This window comes from Lontra canadensis, unplaced genomic scaffold, assembly GCF_010015895.1.
Source record: "Lontra canadensis isolate GAN:19392208 unplaced genomic scaffold, GSC_riverotter_1.0 scaffold39, whole genome shotgun sequence".
Classification (NCBI taxonomy): domain Eukaryota; kingdom Metazoa; phylum Chordata; class Mammalia; order Carnivora; family Mustelidae; genus Lontra; species Lontra canadensis.
In genome coordinates, this window is record NW_022631033.1 from 13,814,851 (window position 1) to 13,837,028 (window position 22,178).

Consider the following 22,178-nt stretch of genomic DNA (forward strand, 5'->3'; position numbering starts at 1 on the left):
ACAGAACTTCAGATACCTGAAGTAAAGACCAATGAAACTGAAAGGAGAATGACAAAAGCACAATTATAGTTGGATATATCAATACTCCTTTCTCAGTAATTAATGGAATATATAGACAGAAAATCAGCACAATTGTTGAAGTTTTGAACAATACTATCAACCAACCTGATCTAATTAACATTTGTAGAACATGTCATCTAAAAAGAGCAAAACAATGTTGTTTTCAAGTGTAGGCATATTCACCAAGGAGAACTTACTTGAAGTTTATATATATATATTTTTTGAAGTTTATATATATATAATTTTATTTATTTGAGAGACAGAAAATAAGAGAGAGAGACAGCGTGAGGAGGGGGAGGGTCAGAGGGAGATGCAGACTCCCTGCTGAGCAGGGAGCCCGATGTGGGAATCGATCCTGGGACTCCAGGATCATGACCTGAGCCGAAGGTGGTTGCTTAACCAACTGAGCCACCCAGGTGTCCCTGTTAGCATATTTCTTAATAATTCATTGGTCAAAGAAGAAAGCAAAGAATATTTTTAATATTTTGAACTAAATGAAAATGGAAATACATAAAAATTTATGGGATGTAGCTAAAACAGTGCTCAGAGGGAGGTCATTGGAAGAAGGAACTCTCACACATTACTGCAGAATGCAAAGTAGTACAACCACTTTGGCAAATAGCTTGGTGGTTTCCTATAAAATTAAACATACACTTAAACTGTTACCAGCAATCCCATTTATAGGTATGTGCCCGAAGAAATGAAAACATAATATGTATCCACACACAGACTTGAGTGTAGATACTCACAGAATCTTTATTCTTACTAGTCCAAGCCTGGGAATCACTTAAATGTCTATCAGTGAATTAATGGATAAACAAATTGTGGTTTATCCCCAAAATGTACCATGAAAACAAGGTACCGATACTCACAAAAAGGATGAATTTCAAAAGCAATATGATAAGGAAAAGAAGCTAGCCTTGAAAGTCTACTGATTGCATATCTCCATTTACAGTTGACCCTTGAGCTCTACGGGCTTGAACTACCCGTTCACTTATACATTGATTTTTTTTTTTATAAATACAGTATGGTACTGTAAAAATATTTTATCTTCCTTATGATTAAGTAACGCTTTCTTTTCTCTAGCTTACTTTACTGTAAAAATACAGTACAATACCTGTACAAAACATAATGCTGATTGACTGTTCATGTTGTTGTAAGGCTTTTGGTCAACAGTAGGCTATTTTCAGGGGGAGTCAGAAGTTTGAAGTGCCGATTTTCAGCTGTCCAGGGGGTCAGTTCCCCTAACCCTTGCATTAACACATTGCATCGATGTGAAGGTCCTGATATCAGAGAAGTTCTGGGATCTTCACTGGAGGGACAAGAGTTGAGAGTGTTGATCGTGGCAATGGAGTGAAGACAGAACACGTGAGCCTTGTAGACCACTGTAAAGACCGGGGATGCTAATCTGAAAGAGGCAGCCACTTGACCAAGTTCTGATAATTTATATTTATATTCTGCTAGTTTAATTGGTATACAATGATACCAGGGGTTTCAGTTTTATCTTTGTTAGGAGGTGATTTATTTTATGTGTGTATGTGTATGCATACGTGATGGTCTACCTTTTCTATTTCCATTTGCTGATTTCTTTATGTACTTTTTATTCAACAGTTTTATTGAGAAATAATTCATATACCTTACAATTTACCTGTATTTATACAGTTGTATGCCCGTGGTCACAATCTAATTTTAGAAAGTTTTTGTCTCCCGCAAAAGGAACTCTGTGCTCATTAGCAGTTCCTACCCTACCCGTTCCCTACACGTCTTTCTACCCACAAGCCCCAAGCAACAACTGATTTATTTTCTGTCTCTAGATTTGCCCATTCTGGGCATTTTGTATCATTGGAATCCTATAATATGTGGTCTTTGTGATTGGCTTCTTACACTTAGTACAGTGTTTTTAAGGTTCATTCATGTGGTAGCAGGTGTCAGCACTTGATTCCTTTTTATTGTGGAATAATGTTCCATCGTACGGACCTACCACATTTCATCTCTTCTCTATTAGTTGGTGTTTGTTTAGATTGTTTCCACTTTTTGGCTACTATGGAGTATGTGAACATTCCTGCACAGGAGTTTATGTGGGCATATGTTTTCAGTTTTCTTGGGTAAGTGGAATTGTTGGGTCATATGGCAATTTACTGGCTTATTTTAGTTACTTTTGGGCATCTAGCATAGGATTGTCTGTATTTTTATTTATTATGTGTATCTACAGGAAGTATATTTCATAAATATTTCTTACAATATTTTTCCAGTGGCCTTTGCTTTGTTTTCTTCTTATTGTTGTTAAAGTTTGGGTTTAAAATATATATATATGTATGTATATATATATACACACACACACACACGTTGTATTCAGTCATCTTGTTTCTGATGACAGAATCCATTTATTAGTTATAATAAATTGTTCCAACAGCATGTGGGGTTCTGTTTTCCTCTGTTCTTTAGTAAAGTGCAAAGTTGTTTTATTGATCCTTTATCTATCTGGAGCTGATTTCTCATTTTCTTTAAAGGTGACTGTTGAGATGAGATGAGATGTGGTGAAGGATTTTCAGGGAGGTGGAAGTGGTAGTGAGGAGAAGGATTCCTAGAAGGAGCAAGTTGACAGTTGCCCTTTGTTGGCTTGCCTAAGACGACAGTATCAGCAAGACAGTAGAGAAAGTGGTGAAAAGGGAAGGTAGTCATTAGTAAAATGCCATTTTGCTCATTATAGCTCTAATGTTGCAGGGTTCACTTTTGGGGCAAACTTCTGAAACCTGCCTGTCTTATGATCCTTCCAAGGTCCACAGATTTCTGGAATTTACTTTTCTCTTACTGTCTTCTTCTTCCTCCTCCTTTTAAAATAAAACTTATTACACCGGGATTGTCGGAAATGGGAAGAAGATCCGTGATTTCCAGTCATACTCATCACATTTAATCACAGCATCTTCCTGGTTTTCAGAAATAACTTTAAAATCAATTTAAAATGTCAGTTGCCTTGGTGTAGTCAGAATAGAAGGTGGGAAATGTGCAAAAGCCATGGGTCTCTTGCCTCCAATTTGATACTCTGGGTTGTGAGATTTGATTCCTTGGAAGTAAGTCTATAATTAGATGGTTGGCTGTGGCAGAATGTTGAGTATGTAGGAGACAAAAAGCATGAACTCTAGGGTTTGTGGGGCTATTTGTGTGTTCAACTTGGTTGGGCTGTAAGAATAACGAAGTTTCTAAGGTAAAATAAGGACCTTAGATTTTATTTGGGTCATTTTCCAAAATTCTAGTTTATCTCTGATCTTATATGTTTGTACTATCATGCCATTAGTAACTATAACTTTTGATTATAGTTTTTAAAACCTTGTCCTGGGTTCTGGATTGTTAACAGTGTGAGCGACAGCACAGTACTTACTTATTCTTTTTTGGTTTGAGATTCCTCACCTATAAAATAAGAATTAAAACTATTTATAGAGTAGCTGTGAGGATTGAAAATAGGCGTTTATATTTAGCACAATGCCGGGAGTACATAAGGCCCTCATGAATTTTAGCTGTCATTATTGCTTCCTGGTCGAGTCTACATTGTGCTACTTTTGCAAGTCAGGATTAGCTTAATCCTTTAGCTATGATCTAAGGACGTTGGTTTTTGCGTTCTGTGGCTTGCATTAGAGGGTGGGATGGAGAATTAAAGAGTAGTAACAGTGATCCTCAAATAGCTAACGATGTCACATAGTCCTGGGAGAAGAAAGGTAGTTGAACTAGTTCAGACCATACTCTTGAAACCGAATACAATTTGCAAATGCTCTTTGATTGGAAATAATACCCATTTTCACTTGTCATTATAATGGAAATCAGACTTTTTCAGAGTCAGCATCATAAAATGCAACACTGATACTTGGAGGTCAGGTTTATTCAGGTAATCCACATGAAGACTCCCCAAGAAGGAAGCAGTTGCTTACAGTAGCTTACAGCCAGCGTTAGGTAGAATAAATACTGTGGAATGAAAGCAAGCACAGATTAGCTTCCTCCATCTTTGTCACTCAATGCACAATAAAATCTCCCTCCCATCACTTAAACAGACAAGAGCCTGAAAGTTCAAAAGTTAATTTTAGATTTTAAATGATAACTTTCGGAAAAAATTTAAATTGATGTGTCATCGTAGTCCAAATGATTTTTAAGTAGAATGCTCTTTTATGTCAGTGAGACACGCTCATTGTTTTAATTTAATTGTTCTAAGTGGACTCAGTATCGCCATTGTTTCTATCAACTGTGTTTTCAGAGGTAAAGACAGGCTTCAGGCCAGCTGTTTGAGTTGCTATTGATTTTTGGATTAAATGTGGTGGTTGTTTTAAAATAAAAATGTTACAGTCTTTGGTAAACAGCTCTTTAGAGGTGCTGTCAGAAGTAGAAGTGCGTGTGGAATGAGCTATTGATTACTGATGGCTCTTTTGACGTGATAATAATCCAATCCTACAGCTGAAATGTCTTTATGATCCACTGCAAAGGAGCTCACTGTTCTTCGTGAATGTTAAAGCACTTTCACAATCCAGCTCTGATGGCCCCTCCTTTGTGAGGCCAGCCAGAAGTGCTCCCATGCGCCTGTGGATTCTAGGAGCATTGTTTATACCTGTCTTTGTAGTTATTAAAGAGGGCCTTGCAACATCATGATTTGTGTTTACTTTTCCCTCATCAAACATAAGTGCCTTAGGGCACAAACTTTTAAACATTCAGATAAACTCAACAGATGATTCATCAACAGATAAATGATTGAATATCTATACTACCTAAGTATTGTGCCTTAGGTGTGCGAGCATGAGTACTACACCGCTCCTGTCCTTGTCACTTTATTCTATGTGGTGCCTATGCTCCCTCTTAATTTTTTGCTGTCATTTTCCAGGATGCCCTGTTTTCCCTCCGATTTCTCTTGCCGCCGCTTTGCGGTGCGTTTTGTCCCTTTCTCTAGTAGATTTCTGAATGATGAGGATATCCGAGGCGTGTTCTGGACTCTCTTCTGTTTTCAGTACACACTGTGTATGTGATCTTATTTATTCTCATGCATTTAAAATACTATCTTTATGTCAGTGACTCTCAGTTTTATATCTCTGGTCCAGAAACTTCTGAACATCAAGCCTCCATATTGCAATGGCCTTTGAAGTTTCCTGAGTATCAGAGAAGTAAATGTCTCAAAGAATACCCTTGATCTTACCCCCAGATCTGGTCCTACCCTCCAGGTGTACCTGCCTGCTCCTGGCAAGCCAAAATCCTGCCAGTGATCCTTGACACATCATCTCCTTCACCCTGCACCTTGAGCCCATCACCAAGGCCTGTTGACTCTGCCTCCCAAATATATTCTTCCTCTGGCTCTATTCTCTAGACACGGCCTGCACGCCAGCCTGCAGTGCAGGTGGAATGACCCCTTTTGGCCCCTCCGGTCCAATCACCACAGTCATCACAGTGGCTTTTAAAAATCATAAAGCAGATCATGCTTTAAAATTTCTCCCCAGTTCTCCTTGTTCTTAAGATTTAGAAATCTGGGGCACCTGGGTGGCTCAGTCGTTACGCATCTGCCTTCGGCCCAGGTCATGATCCTGGGGTCCTGGGATCAAGCCCCACGTCGGCCTCCCTGCTCAGCAGAGCAGGAGGCCTGCTTCTCCCTCTCCCGCTCCCCTTGCTTGTGTTCCCTCTCTCACTGTCTCTCTCTCTCTGTCAAGTAAAAAAAAAATAATAATAAAATATATATATATATATATATAATTAAAAAAGAAAGAAGTCTTCCACATGGCTTCAAAACTCTATATAAGGCCTTCTTTTCCAGTCGCATTTCGTGCTGCAAACCACCTCTGTAATCCAGCAAATGGTAGCATACTCTAAATCCCAGAGATTTTATTTATTTATTACAGAGAAAGAGCATGAGTGGGAGGCAGAGGGAGAGGGAGAAGCAGGCTCCCTACTGAGCAGGGAGCCCAACAAGGGGCTCCATCCCGGGACCCTGACATCATGGCTGGAGCTGAAGGCAGATGCCTAACCAACTGAGCCACTCAGGTGCCCCCAAATCCCAGAGACTTGAGTTTCCTCTTCCCATGGTTTAGGGTTTGTGGTCTACCTTTTGAGGACCTCCTTTTACCAAGCGAAGCCCCACTGACCCACTCTGCTTAAATACCTTTTCAGACAGGCTTTGTCCAGCTCCTCACACCAAATCAGGTCCCGTCCCCATTTTTCATCCTGAAGTATCCTGAACCTTTCCTTTCTATCCCCCATGGTAATTGGTAAGATTTGTTTCGTTGGATGATTATTTGCTCAAGGTCTGGCTGCCCCCTTGTTCTGAAGGGCCCGTGAGGGCAAAGATTATGTCTACTTTATTCACACTTGAGACCCAGGACCTGACAGACACATAGTGGAAAGTCAGTAAATATTTGTGGAATGGATAGACTAAATAGGAAATAAAAGCTCAAAAGCACGTTGAAATGCTGCCCGTCAGAATGTGCTTCAAACTTAAGGCTATAATATTGAAGTAAATTGCTGACGCCCACGGAAAACCTTTAGTTTGTGACTAAACCGGGCTTCTGCTAGTCTTTTGACCTATCACATTTTAGCATTGTCTTCACCAAGAATGTATTTGGCAACAGGGGAAAGAAAAGAATGTGTGTGTGTGTGTGTGTGTGTGTATCAATAAATATCTGTCATATAAATATATATATATTTTTTAATCAGATTGACAGATGTTTATTGATCACACAGTGCTTGTCCTTGTCCTTTTTATTCCTCATAGTGCCTGGTACTCTTCTAGAACTTCGGGGTACAGCTGGTGTGATGCAGCTCACTTTCCCATGGGGGGCAGACAGTAAACAACTACACAGAAAATTTCAGGTCCTGAGAAGTACCGTGCACGACACAGAACAGTAATGGTTGGGGTGGTTAGAGAAGTCGTATTCCAAAAGGCGACATGTGAGTGGAGACCTGAGTGCCAGGAGTCCGTTCTGGAAAGTCTGAGGGAAAGCTTTCCAGCCAGGGGAAACAGCATGTTGCAGGAGCAGAGCAGGTATTTTCTGACACATTCGAGAAACAGGGGTGGCCGACGGTCCTGGAGTGTAGCGAAGGAGGGAGGGAGGAGCACGCGGTGTTGGATTTCCAGAAATTGGGGTTTCTGACTCCCCCCTTCCTAGCTATTTATCACAGTATGGAGAAAGTCATGATGCCAGCTTGCAGGAAGGTTGCTAACTGTGATCATGAGGGTAGATACAGGTGATAATGAACATCACTGATAATTTAAACATAATTAACCTGCCTTCCATAGAATATATGTTCGGGGAAGCCAGTAGAGTAAATGTTAAGCTAATGGCTGTGTCTGCGTGTTTAATAGTTTACCGTTAGACTATCTTTTAAAACAGCGTTGCTAATTATTTACAAACATTCTTATTTATATTGATTTCTCACAAAAGGTTAAAAAGCTGAAGAGAGAACTCTCACAAATGAAGCAAGAATTGCTGTATAAAGAACAAGGCTTTGAAACATTGCAACAGTGAGTATGAAAATACTGAAATTGAGAATAGCTCAAAGCCCCCTAACTCCTACGAAGAAAATAGAAGTACCCATTCTACCTAAGAGATGTCTCAAAGAAACATAAAGTAAAAAGCTCTGAACTGTACACCAAAAAATGGTCAACCAACCAACAAAAACCTTGGAAAAATCTATATACTTTGAAAAGGTCTAACGTTTTATGCATCATCAAGAGTCAAAGAAAGCAGTGAGAAGCCTCACGTTGTGTGTGGGCGCCCACCGGCCGCCTCTCAGGTTGAGGTCAGCACCGCCATGTTGGGCTCTCGCAGCTGGACAGCTTGAGCCTCTGCTGCCTAAAGCCCTGGGTGGGAGGCATCTCTCTGCCTCTTTGTCAGCCCCAGGCACCCCCTATCCGGGGCTGATCTCAGGGAGCAAATCGGGTCAGCAGGGAAGCTCGAGTGGGTTCCTCGCTTGCCGCGTTCCTTCTCTCCTTTCCAGTTCTGTAGTCAAGTCTGACGAGCCACTGGCCTGACTCTACACTGGGCCAGGCTACGGAAGATACAGACAGTCAGAGGGTAGTGGATTCTGGAATCTTCTGCCCTCTTCCCAGCCCCTAGAAGCCCCTGTTCTCCCAGCTGACAAGGCGCTGCCCCGCTAAACCCTGAGAGGCTCCCCGGGCTTTCCAAAGCTCGCGCCCCCCACCCCAGGGTCTCTGGTGTGAGGCAAGAAGCTGATGGTTTTCCCAGCTGCATGACCACAGAGAGGATGGAAGGCATTTTCCCTCAGAAGGCATTCAACTGGGGTTTTGTTGCTGTTTTTTTACTTCCCTCCTCTGTGCACAGGGCTCTGTGCCAGCTGTGGGGCAGTGTTTATAGAGCATTCCCGATGGCCTGTGCGTCCCCCCCTCCCCCCGCGGCAATCCAAGGCAACAGGGCATTATCCCTTTTCAAGACCCCGTGTTTGTTGGCCAGACAGACATAAGCTGGTGGTTCTGTGTGTTTGCACGACGGGTTACAGTTCCGGACACCAGTCCCGACTCTTGACCAGCGTCACGTGACTGATTTCAGACAAGGGTCTTACGGCTCAGTCTTCCTTTTTGCCGCTCACCTCATGTAGTCATCAGCATTTTATTCTTTCAGATGCTCCTGTCCTAGTGCTTCTCAGACCTGACTGTATATTAGAATCATCTGAGGAGTTTTTTAAAAAAATACCTGTTTCTGGTCTCCGTCTAGGTCTATACTTTGAGCGATCTGTAGGTCATTCTGGGGTATGGCTGTGTTCTAAGAACCTCAGCCAGCTTCAGAGCTCCCCTGAAGAACTGAGCAGACCTAGAATGACATCAGTGTGATACTTGGTAATTGCATGTCACATAAAGGAGGGCTTTGTGGTGGGAATGGAGAGAGAAAGCAAACTCTGAAGAGCCCTACGAAGTGTTTAGCTATACGGTAAACATTTTTAAGGCACATGAAATTGTAACTCATGTCACCACCCGGGATTAAAGGTTAGCCAAACTTGCTGTTTTGTTATATTGATATAACAATGCTGTATTGTTTTAAAGCAGTTTGCTTGCAAGCCATTTTTATAGGAATCCAAGGCATGTTTAAGAATCTGTCAATAACATTCCACAAGAAAACAATAGACATTTGTTGTAGAAATTCAGGCATTCTCTTGCAATGATTCTAATCCCTTGAACCGAGAGCGGAAAGATATGATATCTAACCTCAGAGACCTCTCCTGTTGATCCTAACTATAGACAAAATAAAGCTGTTTTCATTCAAATGTTAACCACCATACTACGAGAACATTGACTAGTAATTGATTGAACCCAGAGACCATACTTTTCAAGAAACCACATTCCTAATACTATAAAGAGACTTTTCCTTGGGGTTTTGACAGAAAATATATTTCTGAAAGGATTTAAATAGAATCCTACTGAAGGCTTTTGTAACTTTTCATTTATTAACAATGGGATGGGCTATTTTTGCCAAATCTGGAGCTGTAATGTAATTTGAACTCCAGCTTTCATTTTACTAAGTACAAGAGTTTATTCTGGATGAATGAATGGAGTTTTATTCTCCGCATTATTCATTTCTGTCTGTGGTTCCGGAGTTGACTTTGGCCTAGACCGTAGAATAGCATATATGTAGACAGATACGACCAAGACGTTTCTGCTTTGTCACCTTCGGCGTTCACTCAGAAGTGGAAAATGAGAAGTGAAACACTCAGCCAGCCAAAAGTGTATACCTGGCCTGTGAAAATCTGGCTCGGGGTGGGGCACATATTTTCCAGGGAAGGCATGCAAATGGGAATCTCCTCTCTTTTGGAAGAGACTAAGATATAGAGGAAATTAATAATACAGTACTCAGAACCTCCCCCCTGCAAACCAAACCAAACAAAACAAAACTTAAAAAAATGTTTTTTAGGGAGGAATATAAAATTGTATTTCTCAAATTAAAAACAGAAAAACACAGTACTTTGTTTTAAAAATCAGCAAATAACGCTAATATTTTGTTTGACTTTTTCTTATGGTCAGGGTCAAAAAAGAGAAAATGTGGAAGATGTAGAATTGAGGAGAAAAGGAGAAACGTGGAGCTAAAGGGAAAAACACTAGTTAGAGGAAAACAGAGGTGCTCAGGGGAGGCCGAAAGGAGTCTGAGAGAAAGACTGGAGGGCTCCCCGGTGGGGGTGGGGAGACGTGGGGGCAGGTGCTGAGTTGACCTGACTTTTCCTTGTTTGTGGTTAGCCCCAGACTGAGCAGTGGTTAGCCAGGACATTTTAATCTAGTTTTAAAGCTCTCTGAAATGAAAATGAGCAGTCTTGAAGTAGTCCTGCCTTTGTTTTTAAGTGCTAAAGTTGATTTCTGACTTAAAGATTTGTTTTAATTCTCAGATTCCGAAGGTTTTGCACAAATAGGAAGAAATCATTTGGGCTTTAGAAATTCACTTTGACACAGTCAGAGAGTCTTGTGTTCATAGCTATTTCATGAAATCTCACAGATTTTTTTTTTATTAAAATAAGACTAAAAAAAATAATAAAATAAAATAAGACTTCTGCCTCAACTAGGTGAGTAGACATAATACTTAAGGGAGTCAACAATTTCACTGATAAATCCCTTCCCAAATAAATGGAATTAAATCAATATTTGAAGTACTGCCTGTGCTTTTTATCAAATATTCAAAGTGTAATAGCGTAAGCGCCCTGAGCCTGAATATGTCATTTTGAGGACTATCCTCCTTACTAACGAAGTGTTTATGCAATTTAGGGGCTAAAGTGCCTAAATCTTCTGGTCTTGCTTTTTCACTTAGAGGAAGCGTGATGAGTAGATCTCTAGGGTCCCTTCCAGCCCTAAACACTGGCTGTGCTCACCACTGTTTAATTCACTGACTTCATTAGTTGTACTTACTTTTATTATCAAATAACCTTACGATGAAATTCCTTTTATTTTCTTAGGCTAAGACTTTGTTTGGCAACAATAAAATACTTACTAAAATAGTACACGGGGAAATACATTATCTGCCAACTACTTGCTTGAGTAAACTTTGGAAGAGTGAGTAAGATGGCATTGTTGGTGGTGGTTTTTTGTTTTTGTTTTCACATCATAGAAATAAATATAAATCATTAAATGTTTTAAATCAAATGAGCTCAGAGCCAGTTCTCCATGGCATAATGAGTGCCATATTTCTGTGGATAAGACTAAGACTATGTCCAAGAATGAGAGTCGTTGGCTGTTGGGGCAGAGGCGTAGCCATATGCTCTTCAGGGGAACCCCAAGTTGTATTCAGAATGAATCCTGGACAGCGTCGGTGGTCGGAGAGAACCAAGAGAGAATGAGGACACTGTTAAACCATTTAAAAAAAAAACAAAAAACACCTAGGTAATTCGGTTGGGTCCTTCTACATACAAAGAATTAGACTTGAAATCCTCTGACGTAGGGTGCCATGCGAACTGTAAGGACGTTTGGTGAGCAGATCTGGGGGATGTGATAAATGAAATCCTTGAAGAGCTTTTTATTCAACATTAGTTGTCAGATGAACACGTCTGCCTTCTGCCTTATTCCTAGATTTGAACTCGTCAACAAGGCAAGCAGTTTTATCTCGACTCCTAACGGTCATAAAAACAGAACAAATACTTTTCATATATTTTAAAAGAAGAAACTAACCACACGATCCAAATATTGTAGGATACGCAGTAGTATAAATAATAATCACTTGCACTGCGGAAAGGCCTGCCAGCCCTTAGGCACTGTGCTTGGTTTGGCACAGACATTACGGCTTATGTAAAATTAGGCAACCGGGAGGAATCCTGTACTTCCTGTAGCTTTCCAGTTTATTGTTACTTCTGTCTTGCTAGATCCTTTCCCTAAGGCCTTAACCCTCCCCAGGGTGGAGGTTGGGCTTAGGAGGTTGGCCCATGGTGGGGTCATCCAAAACAATTGAAGACAAAATGACTGAGCCTGAAAATGATGAGAAACGGAAGGGGCATGAGGTGGGCTGTGGGTGAGTGCTGGAAGTGGTTGGAAGAGAAAGCAGGAGAGCATGGTTCTGGTATGTGGGAGGCAAGTAGCAGAATCATGAGCCAGCTGAGAGAACCCGAAAACCGGTTCCTAGACTGTTAGCTTAACTTGTACTCTGTCAACCCTCTTTGACTTTTTTTCCTCTTTTCTTTTTTTTCTCAACAGAATAGATAAAAAAATGTCCGGAGGCCAGAGTGGCTATGAACTTAGTGAAGCCAAAGCCATTCTAACCGAACTGAAATCTATCAGAAAGGCTATTAGTTCAGGAGAAAAAGAAAAGCAAGATCTGATGCAGGTATGTTGCAAAACATTTTTTAAGTCAGACACCTACCCTCTGGGGCCCCAGAAACTCTCCTTGAGGCAGAAGTTCTCCATCAGAGTCTGGATGGCCTTTGCTCATGCTGCCTCATTCAGACAGACTTTGGCCTAGGCATTGAGGCCACAGGTGGCGTTGGAGGTAAATTGGTGGGTTCCTAGGTTCCTATATGCTGATCCAGCCTTGTGTGCAAAAGAAACAACCACTCAGTGGTCAGTATCCTGCATTTTAAATACCTATTTTCAGTAAGTATAGTCGGGTTGTTTTTGTTTTTTTTTCCTTTTTTCCGAAGAGTGTGTCTCTTCCTCTTCTTACCTTCCCTCAATCCCATACTTATCAGAGGCCTGAAAATTCTTTGTATTTCAGATATTTGGAGCTCTGAGTAAGGATTTAGTCTGTGATGTAGGAAAAATGTTAGAGCCAGCGGCAATGTTCGCATTCTTAGTAGAAACGCTACTTTTAAATACTATAGTCAACTAGTTCATGTCAGTTTTCAAAATGTTAACTGAACATAGGTACATATTCTTAAACACCTATAATTTTGCCTTTAGGGAATTTTGAAATAACTTGCAAGAAGAGATCAAATAGAAAAGATAATAGTATTAATAGCAAAGCCTTCTGAGCACGGACTGTGTGTTGGGCCATCTTCTCCCTGCCTTGCATGAAAGTAGTGCATTTAATTCTGACCGCAACCCTGAAGATGGGCTCATATTATCCTTACCTACAGACAGGAAATTGCAGTACAAAAAAAATTAAGTAACTTCAAGTCACACAGCTCAGAAGTGGTAGGACTGTGGTTTAAACCTAGGCAGCCTTGCTTCTAGAGTATGTGGTTTTAAATATATATATGAAACATAGAAAAATTTATTTGGAGGTATTTTTGTTTTGTTCCACAATAGTCCTGGTGATTAAATGAGTAATTCCTAAAATGCACATCATAGGTCCTTTGGAAAAAGTTAAGAACTTGAGCAAATTTACATTAGAACTTTATAATTCAGCAATTGGAAGTTATCTTTGATTGTTCCCATAAAGAAGAAATTTGGATTTATACACAGACCAGATTAAATTAAAAGATTAGATTCCTTTTCAACTACCTAAAGTATAAAAAACAATTAGTAGGTAGGGCAATCAGCATTAGAGCTGAGAGGGACATTAAGTGGGAGCTTCTCTGACTTTCGGAGCTCTTTGACCATGAACCACTGTAAGAGATATATTCTAATGACAGCCCAGTCACACACCAGTGTCTTTATGTTGGGACACACACACACCCACACACCATATTTATTTATTTATTTATTTATTCCTTCCTTCCTTCCTTCCTTCCTTTCTTTCTTTCTTTCTTTCTTTTTCTTTTAAGATTCTATTTATTTATTTTACAGAGAGAGACACAGCGAGAAAGGGGACACAAACAGGGGGAGAGGGAAAGGGAGAAGCAGGCTTCCCGCTGAGTAGGGAGCCCAATATGGGGCTTGATCCCAGGACCCTGGAATCACGACTGGAGCCGAAGGCAGATGCTTAACAACTGAGCCACTCAGGCGCCCCCACACACCGTATTTCTTAATACTTATTTCTTAATACTCTTAATACTAGCAACATGGTCTGAATTGATTTTCTAGTCTCTTCTTTTTCATCAAAAAACGTGCTAGTCCTGACCTACTAATTTGATGAGGAGCATGGTCGACACGGACAGATTAAAAAAATACTCGTCTTTTCACTGTACTGATGAAAAAATGGAAAAGACTTGCCCAGAGTCACTAAAAGGTTTCTTTGTTCTTTTCTGTAGTATATTATTTGATGGGACTGCTTGAGTTTTTTCCCTCTCGTACAAGCATTTTGCCTAAATACTCCTCTGAAAGAAAATAAAGAAGTTTAGGTAAAAAGCACATATCAGATCTCTGAAATTTCTAATTTGGGGGAACATTTATCATTTTCTCATTTTTTATTATAAGAATTGTAAATGTCAGGATTAAATCCTGGCTTTTCTTAAAGTTAGTAATAATGAGTTTCTTACCATTTTTATTAGTGTTTTATGAGGGGGAATCTGGGTTGGTAGCAGCGTAGCTAAGATTTTTCTCCTTCTTAACACTGTCCTTTGCTCACGTCCTCTAGTTAAAGTAAGCTCAGTTTACTAAGTGTGGGTGTAACAGCAAGCTTGGATCAGCCACCAGGACTGGGACTCCTGGCCCTCGGTCTCCTCATCTCTGACGGTAGTGGGAGCCAATAATCCCTTGGGTTCCATCCAGATGTGCAAAAGGCATCATTCCAGGAGTCTGCTGGAGAGGAAGTTTTCTTGCTGTATCTGCAATGAGATTGCATTGTAGGTAGTCCGTATTTCCATAATTCCTGCTGTATGAAATGAGAAGTGAAAATGAGTCTTTTTAAAATAGAGCTCTTTTCAATGAAATTTTAAAAACAAGAAATTCATGTATCACGTATAAAGATGCCATTACGCGCAGCAGGAATAATTCCCGGGCTGTCTTGGGGAAGGTAAGATAACCTGTTTATGATTATCTCACATACTTCCAGAGTCACACATGTATTTGTGCAAAATGATAGTCTCATCTTATTTATTCAGTAATTTAAAGTGATAAGTACCTGTTAAAATAAAGTCGTTTTTTTCTATTGAGATTGCGTCTCTCAATTTGAGTTGACCCGCTGGCCAGGTTCTGCGTCTTAAGTGTTAAGCTCTAGGTTGGACTTTGTGTTTCCTGAACAGAGTCTGGCTAAGCTGCAGGAGCGGTTCCACTTGGATCAGAGCATTGGCACATCCGAGCCAGACCTGAGATCCAGTCCCGTGAACTCGAATTTATCTCTCTCCAGACAGACCCTTGACGCCGGGTCACAGACAAGCATTTCTGGAGACGTAAGTTATCTGTAGGGAAGGGTTGGCCCTAGCACTGTCTTTGATGAGCCTGAAGTACTGGATGGGTGGCAAGTGGGACAGGAGCTAGCGAGGTAGTTTGCCTCACAGCTGTGTGGATTCAATGTTTCTGCCTCCTAGATTGCTTTTAAAAACCCAGAGTCTTACCTTTTCTGTCTGGGTGCCGAGCGGATCAGGATCTGTTCATGTGAACGGCTTGGTTCAAATTTTCTCAGACTGTATTTATTCGGAGATGTTGTTGAAAGGGTAGAGATGCATGAGAATTTAAGTTTTTCCTATTACATTTAAGATCTTCAAAATTTAGAATCTTTTCAATTAAACATTGAGGCTAATGAGAAACAAAAAAAATACGCCTTAGAAAAATTTTTTTGTAGATCAAAGGTTATTTATATTAAAACTTTGAATTGCGGTTTATGCCCAGGATTTGAAGATACTTGCCGTGGCTTGACTCCTGTTAACTGTTTTTGCATTCTCTTTGGGATGCCATTCATCGGATACTTACTTTTCTAGTTCATTCACTGCTATTTTTGTGTTCTCTTTTACTTCCTTGAATTCTCTGCTATGAAAATGAAACAGGTAGAGATCAACAATAAGACTTACCTGTTTGAAATATGAGTTTTTGCAGTTATTTAGTTTATGGTTTTTGCATTTAGAAGCTAGATGATGGAATTTGAGCTCACGGAGGCAAGGAAATTAGTTTCAGTTCATATATTTTATTGACCTGTACACCCTCCGTAAACTCTGAGATACCAGAAACATTGACATAATACTTTTTATCTTGAATTGAATGTGTGGAGAAAATGATGTTCAAAGGGTCTTTGAAAAACAGACAAGCTTGAATTAAAAAGAAATGTTTTGCCCCTACTGAGACTAGAAAGTAAGTGCCTTTTAAAACTGGTGTTCCCAATTTCAAGACCATCTTCTTTAGTTTTCCAATTACTTGTGCCTTCTAGAAACAAAAGCAGTTTACCTTCATTCATTAGCAGAGTTAATTGACTTTTTTTCCCTTTTGTTTATTTACCAGATCGGAGTGAGAAGTAGATCAAATTTAGCTGAAAAGGTCAGGCTGAGCCTACAGTATGAAGAAGCCAAAAGAAGGTAACAAAAGGGGAGCTCTTCCGTGTTCAGTGGTCATCGGGCACAAACAGTGTTTTCCTTCCCAGAATTAATCTTTATTCCTACAGTGACATCTGCTGGGTGTTCCCCAACGCCTTCTTACCAAGGTTACTCTTGAGGGTTTTTAGACGTAAGGGTTGCAGACCACCCTCTCTGCTCTCTGTTTCCCCCCACAACTGAAGGACAGGGAGAATTAGTGAGAAGCGTGCGCATGACGTTGCCCCTTCTCTTCTCTTCTGGAAGAAAGAAGCTTAGAACTTGTCCAGTACTTATTCCCAAGTAGAAGTGCGAAGATCGGTTTCTCAGGTAGAATCGTGGCACAGTGGCTCCGGTACAGGACTTGACAGCGGCCGAGGACCTCTAGGTAAATAGCTGTAATTCCTTTGCTTTGAGGGAAGAGTTCCCGCCAACCTCCTTGAAGATCCTGAGATATCTGTTCTGGCAACTGACTTCAGGGCAAAGGGGAAGAGATTCCTTTGTCCCTCGTTTATCCTCTAGACCCTTGGAACCCTGTGCTTTCTTCTTCTCACTTTGTAACTCTGCTTGGGGAAGGCTCAGGAGACTTCTCCCTCCTCATCCAGCAGTCAGGCTCAACTTGTTTTCATAATAGGGACACCTTGCTCATTCTGAGGGAGAGGGTCATGCTATTCTATTTGATTTCATTATTTTCCTTTTTAGAGTTTAAAAATGCTTTGATTTATTATTTAGGAAGAAATAAATGATTTATTATTTAGGGAAAAAAACTGTACTACCACCCTGTAGGCGACAGAGAAGGTTACCATGTTCCTCCTTGAGAGCATGGAAGGCTCAGCTGAGAACCTGCTAGAAGGTCAGAGTTTGCTATCACAGGACCATCAGATAGATAATGAAGTATTATCCATTGTCATTGGTGATACGGATTATTTAAAAGTAGTTAGCTGAAGTTCTTGGAGGTTATCTGGCTTTAACAAAGCAATTATTTGATTTGCCTAAATACGATATTTGCCTCTTTGTAGCTTTCTTACTAATATTACTTGGTTCTTTGATGACTGAAAAAAAGAACAAAACCCATAAGCTTTGTTCTACAAATTACTAACCACGTGTGCTTGAGCAAGTCACTTGGTTTCTCTGAAGAGCATTTCACTCAGTTAATTTCAATGCCTGTAAGTTTTCCTAGGTAGATTATGCAAGAATTGTGTATACTGTATTGGCTTCTTCTCAGAGCCCTAGCTAATGCCTTGCTCACCACCAAGGATTGAGGATTCCTTGTGGTTTTGTGGCCCAGTGATGTGGAAACCTCTGGTGGGTACTGTTTGTGGTCCTCTGTCTGTGAGCATACCAACCAGCCGCAGCCACAGCTCCTGGGTTCTGCTGTAAATAAAGCCCAGCATCTCTGCCTGGCATTTTGAAGGAGAATGGCCGGAACTCAGTTAATTTTGGAGAACCAGGCCTCGTGCCCCTGGGTTCTTTGTTCTTTGGGGCTCAACTTGACCTCCCTTGGACCAGTTAGGACCAGCTGGAGCTTTTGCTTTCGTCTGGCTGTGAACGGCTTTTTCCATCTGAAGCTTACACAGCGTTTCTCTTCCTAGGTGCACCTGGAAATCTTCATCATATTTTGGTCCCCAGATCTGGTGTACCCTTTCCAAATAAAACCCAAGACCCACCTAACACCCGATCCCGCAAGTAATAGATACCTCTCTTCCCTTCATTATGTTGTCGCTCCCGGTTCAGTTCTTAATACAATCGCATCAAAGCTCAAGACATGGGTTCTTTCCCATTTGGTTGCTTTGCTGTCCCATTCTCATTTGGGGTTTTTTTTAAAGTTACTAGCAATGCTGATGAGAAGGGAAACCTCAGGCGTTCATGCATGTGTTGCAAATGCTTTTCTTCCTCAGTTCTAAGAGGCGGGCTGTGTTTCCCTGAAACTTGTTTTCTCTCCCAGCCTTCATTTTATGTGCTTAACGAAGCTAATAATATCATGCTTATTTAGCATTTCGATGATTAATTTTCTAGCACATTGAGACAGTTGTGTGTAGTTTTGTGGTTCTGGCTGAAGAATGGTTGATGTTACCTCTGCCATGAGAGCGGGCGCTGGGGTGGACATCAGAAGCATGTTGTACATGCAGTGCTGGTGAGAGAGGACGGTCTTTTTTCTTTAACTCAAACGAGAAACTATGGCGCAAGAATGTAGATATACTTCCATCTTTGTCCTGATGACATTATTTTGCTTACCTTTTTCCTCCTTTCTACAACTTCTTCCATTAAAAAAGAAAAATAAAATGCCCTCTTTCTGTTTTTCGTATTCTGGTATGTGCTGTAACAGTATCCGCAGGGATCATTCAACTTTTTTTTTTTTCTATGTAGGCATCTAGATTCCCTGTGCCAACATCAGCTGTGTTCATGATTTGCCTTGTGAACCCTCCCGATAGTCCTCACGGTGCCCCCAGAGCAAGTCGGTTGATCTTGGGGATGTCAGAACGTTCTCATTCTGTCAGAAGCTAACTTGACCGCTTAGCTTGAGGCATGGTGTAATCTGAGGTCAGGCAAAACTACGAAACCAGTGATGTTTGCCTCCGCTGGATTTTCCTTCTCCTCCTCCCATCCCTGTCCCCCGTGCTCCAGCACTGGCTATCACTCCGCTGGGGCTGCCTTAGCTGTCCGTCCACACCGGGGAGGGTGCACCGAGTGCCGGATGGAAGACGCCCCGGTCCGTGTAGTCACGTCTACGGGGCTGGTCAGTGAGCACTCAATAAGCAGTGTAGACACTGATTTCACACCGCACAGCTCACTGAAGGAGGGTTTGGGTGGAGGAGGTCAGGGAGGGCAGGGCTGCTCCCTTTTCCTTGGCCACGTGGAACCTGCTGGATTGACTTGGTTTAATACTGGTTGGCCAAGCCACTGCTGTCTCGTCTCCCCTCATCCTTCCCTGACTGGCTGATATCCCAGTTGCTGCCCATCCCACCCCGGGACTACCATTTTACTGGGGGACAGCGTCTTTACCCAGAGGAACAAAAATCTATAATAATGTCCCTTCAGACAGCATTTACCTTCTTTTTTTTTTTTTTTTTAACGGAAGCCCTCCAGATGTCCCTCCTGTCACCCTGCACAGGTGGTCACACATCGGGGCAGCACCCGCAGCTCCCAGAGCTCCCTGGCTTTTAAGCTTCAGTGTACGTTGACCTTCACTCTTTTCTCAGATAGGCTGGTGCTTGCAGCTGTCGGAAAGGTGAGGAAAAGGCAGCCGACGAGAGCCAGGTGTTGAGTGAGGCCCAGGGCCTGGAGGACGGACGGGGTTGCTCCTCTTCCCCGGCCTCTGTGGAAAGTCAGGACAGCAAGCCTCCAGCCCGCACCCCCCAACTTAGCCTGCTTTGTGTTCTCCCTTTCGGGAGAGTTCTAAGCCTGCACCCCCCTCTCTCACTGCTTTATTTTTAGTATGGCCAACCTAAAAATCGAACTGTCGAAACTGGACAGCGAGACGTGGCCCGGAGCACTGGACATCGAGAAGGAGAAGCTGATGCTGATCCACGAGAAGGAGGAGCTTCTGAAGGAGCTGCAGTTTGTCACCCCGCAGAAGCGCTCCCGCGACGAGCTGGAGCGCCTGGAGGCCGAGAGGCAGCGGCTGGAGGAGGAGCTGCTGTCCGTGCGGGGTCCCCCGAGCCGGGCCCTGGCCGAGAGGTTTGTTCTCCTCCCTGGGGACAAGGACGCGGCAGACCGTGTGCGCACCTGGGCTAGGCGCCCGGTGCCCTGGGTCTCTGGAAACCTCCATCGCATCTCTTCTTGGTGGATGGAGCCCCGACCCCAAGGGACTTTCTCTCCATAGGGCAGTAAGGCCCCCGCCCCCCGGTCCAGGCTGCGGTCCCCGTTCTTCTGTCGGTTAGGAACGCGAAAATGCCCGTGACAGGTGTTGAACAAGTAAGGAATGTTGACATAAAACCAGGAATGCAGTCCATCACGGACAGAGTCTGATAACAATGGCTATAAACTATCGCACTCTGATAAGAAACATTATCTGGACTGTTACAGCGGCGGCAGCTTCCTACTCGGGGGTTTATGACTCACAAGAATGCAAAAGTTTATTGCTTTTCGTTTCACAAGGGAAAGACAGCTTGCTCCCTTTGATATCTTAACAGGCCACAGAATGTTTACTGGGATTGTGTTTGTCAGTTGAGCCCCTCCTGCGAGGCAGGTGAAAATGTAAAGGAAAACACCCGTCGTGGTTTTCTGATCTTTCCGGGGGAAGGTGCGAAAGGATCACGGAATCTGAGAAAATCCGGTTCTGTAAGCGGATCAGCTGCAGGGTCAGGCAGGGGAACGTGTGGGTGTTTGCTGCTGAGGCATGGGCGAGGGAGCCCCGGGTCCCAGCCTCACTGGCGGGTACGGCCCCACCCCTGTTCCAGCCACAGCCCGTGAGGCCGCTCAGAACCCCGCACAGCCTTCTGTTCTATCGGCCAGCAATCCAGGTGCACTGCCTGTCCTAGGAGGACAGGAAGGAAGGTCATATCCGTATCATTTCAGATGACCTGGAAGTAAGTTTAAACCACCCACCCATAATCCAATTGATTTTTTTTTTTTAACTTCTTGGCTTCTGGCCTTCGAATTCCATGTCCTCTGTGGACGTGGAGGGCTGTGTGTCTACATGATATCAGAATCTTGGAAGTGTGGTGGGGGGAGCAGTAGGAGGAAAGACCTCGGATGTTGCTGGTCATTTCTGGTGGTGCCGACTGAAGGTTCACCCTCACAGCAGGCGTGAGCGAGGCTGGCGGGGGACGATCCACCCCACAGAGACCAGAGGAGCAAAAAGTAAGGGAGAGAGGGCAGAATTCTATTGCTTTCCTGAGTTACCTCGATGTCCCGTCTGTGATTATAGATCTTCAGTTTGTAGGATGAAAGTTTGCGAATCGCCAGTAAATAGGATGAAACGAGTAGCTTTTTTGTGGCCCACGTATGAAGCAGCAAGGGCATTAGCGTCCAGTGTCACACTAAGTGTTCCCATCAGATGTGCGGAATGCGCTGAGCGCCTCTCTGCCGTTCTCTGTGGTGTGTGAACCTGGGAAGGGCCTGGAAGCAGCCTTTAGATTTGTTCTGGGAGTGAGAAGACAAGTGTGTGTTCGTTTTTGTTTGTTTTGTTTTGTTTTTTAAAGGTTTTATTTATTTATTTGACAGACAGAGATCACAAGTAGGCAGAGAAGTGAGCAGAGAGGGGTGGGGGGAGCAGGCTCCCTGCTGAGCAGAGAGCCCAATGTGGGGCTCGATCCTAGGACCCTGGGATCATGGCCTGAGCCAAACGCAGAGGCTTTAACCCACTGAGCCACCCAGGCGCCCTGTGTGTGTTCGTTTTAACCAGCTTTTATGGGTGTGATGTCCTGTTTGTCTTTTTTATTAGGGCTAGAGCTTTGAAAATGACTGGTGAAGTAACATTAAAAATACAGTTTGTTCCTAAGTGCCTAGGTTCTGGGTTTTATACCTTGGCTTGTGCATAGTACATGTAATAACTGTCCAAATTCCAGCAGAAAGAGTGCGTTTGAGCCCTTTGGGAAGAGGAGCTGTGAAATACTTACATAAAATAATTGTATACTTAGATCCAGACAAACCGTGGGGTTTGTGTCAGATGGGGAATAAGGAAGCAGTTTGAAAATCCCTCTAACTTCCGATACCTGCATGGCCCTGTCTCCCACAATTGGCTGTTGGCAAAAAGGGACGTGTGTACAGTTGTGTTTTATATCTGTCATGTGTTGGTTGGTGGCCGGAAGCCAAATCCCGTCATTATGTTGTCATATAAGCTTGAGGGGACGAATGCTTTCTTGCTTGAGCAACTTGATTTTCTCGCTGCTCTCCGTGGATGCAGGATGGCC

The 22,178-nt window shown here is 42.5% G+C and overlaps 1 protein-coding gene across 5 annotated transcripts in view; it reads left to right on the top strand.

Annotated features, from left to right (window-relative positions):
• WWC2 (WW and C2 domain containing 2) overlaps positions 1–22,178 on the top strand; it is a 202,057-nt gene that overhangs the window by 117,641 nt on the left and 62,238 nt on the right. For all 5 annotated transcript variants that reach the window (XM_032869861.1, XM_032869862.1, XM_032869865.1 and 2 more), the window contains exons 5-9: positions 7,464–7,543; positions 12,200–12,329; positions 15,067–15,213; positions 16,256–16,329; positions 19,759–20,001. In XM_032869861.1, the coding sequence (XP_032725752.1) occupies positions 7,464–7,543; positions 12,200–12,329; positions 15,067–15,213; positions 16,256–16,329; positions 19,759–20,001 (674 nt within the window). The remainder of the gene's footprint in view (positions 1–7,463; positions 7,544–12,199; positions 12,330–15,066; positions 15,214–16,255; positions 16,330–19,758; positions 20,002–22,178) is intronic.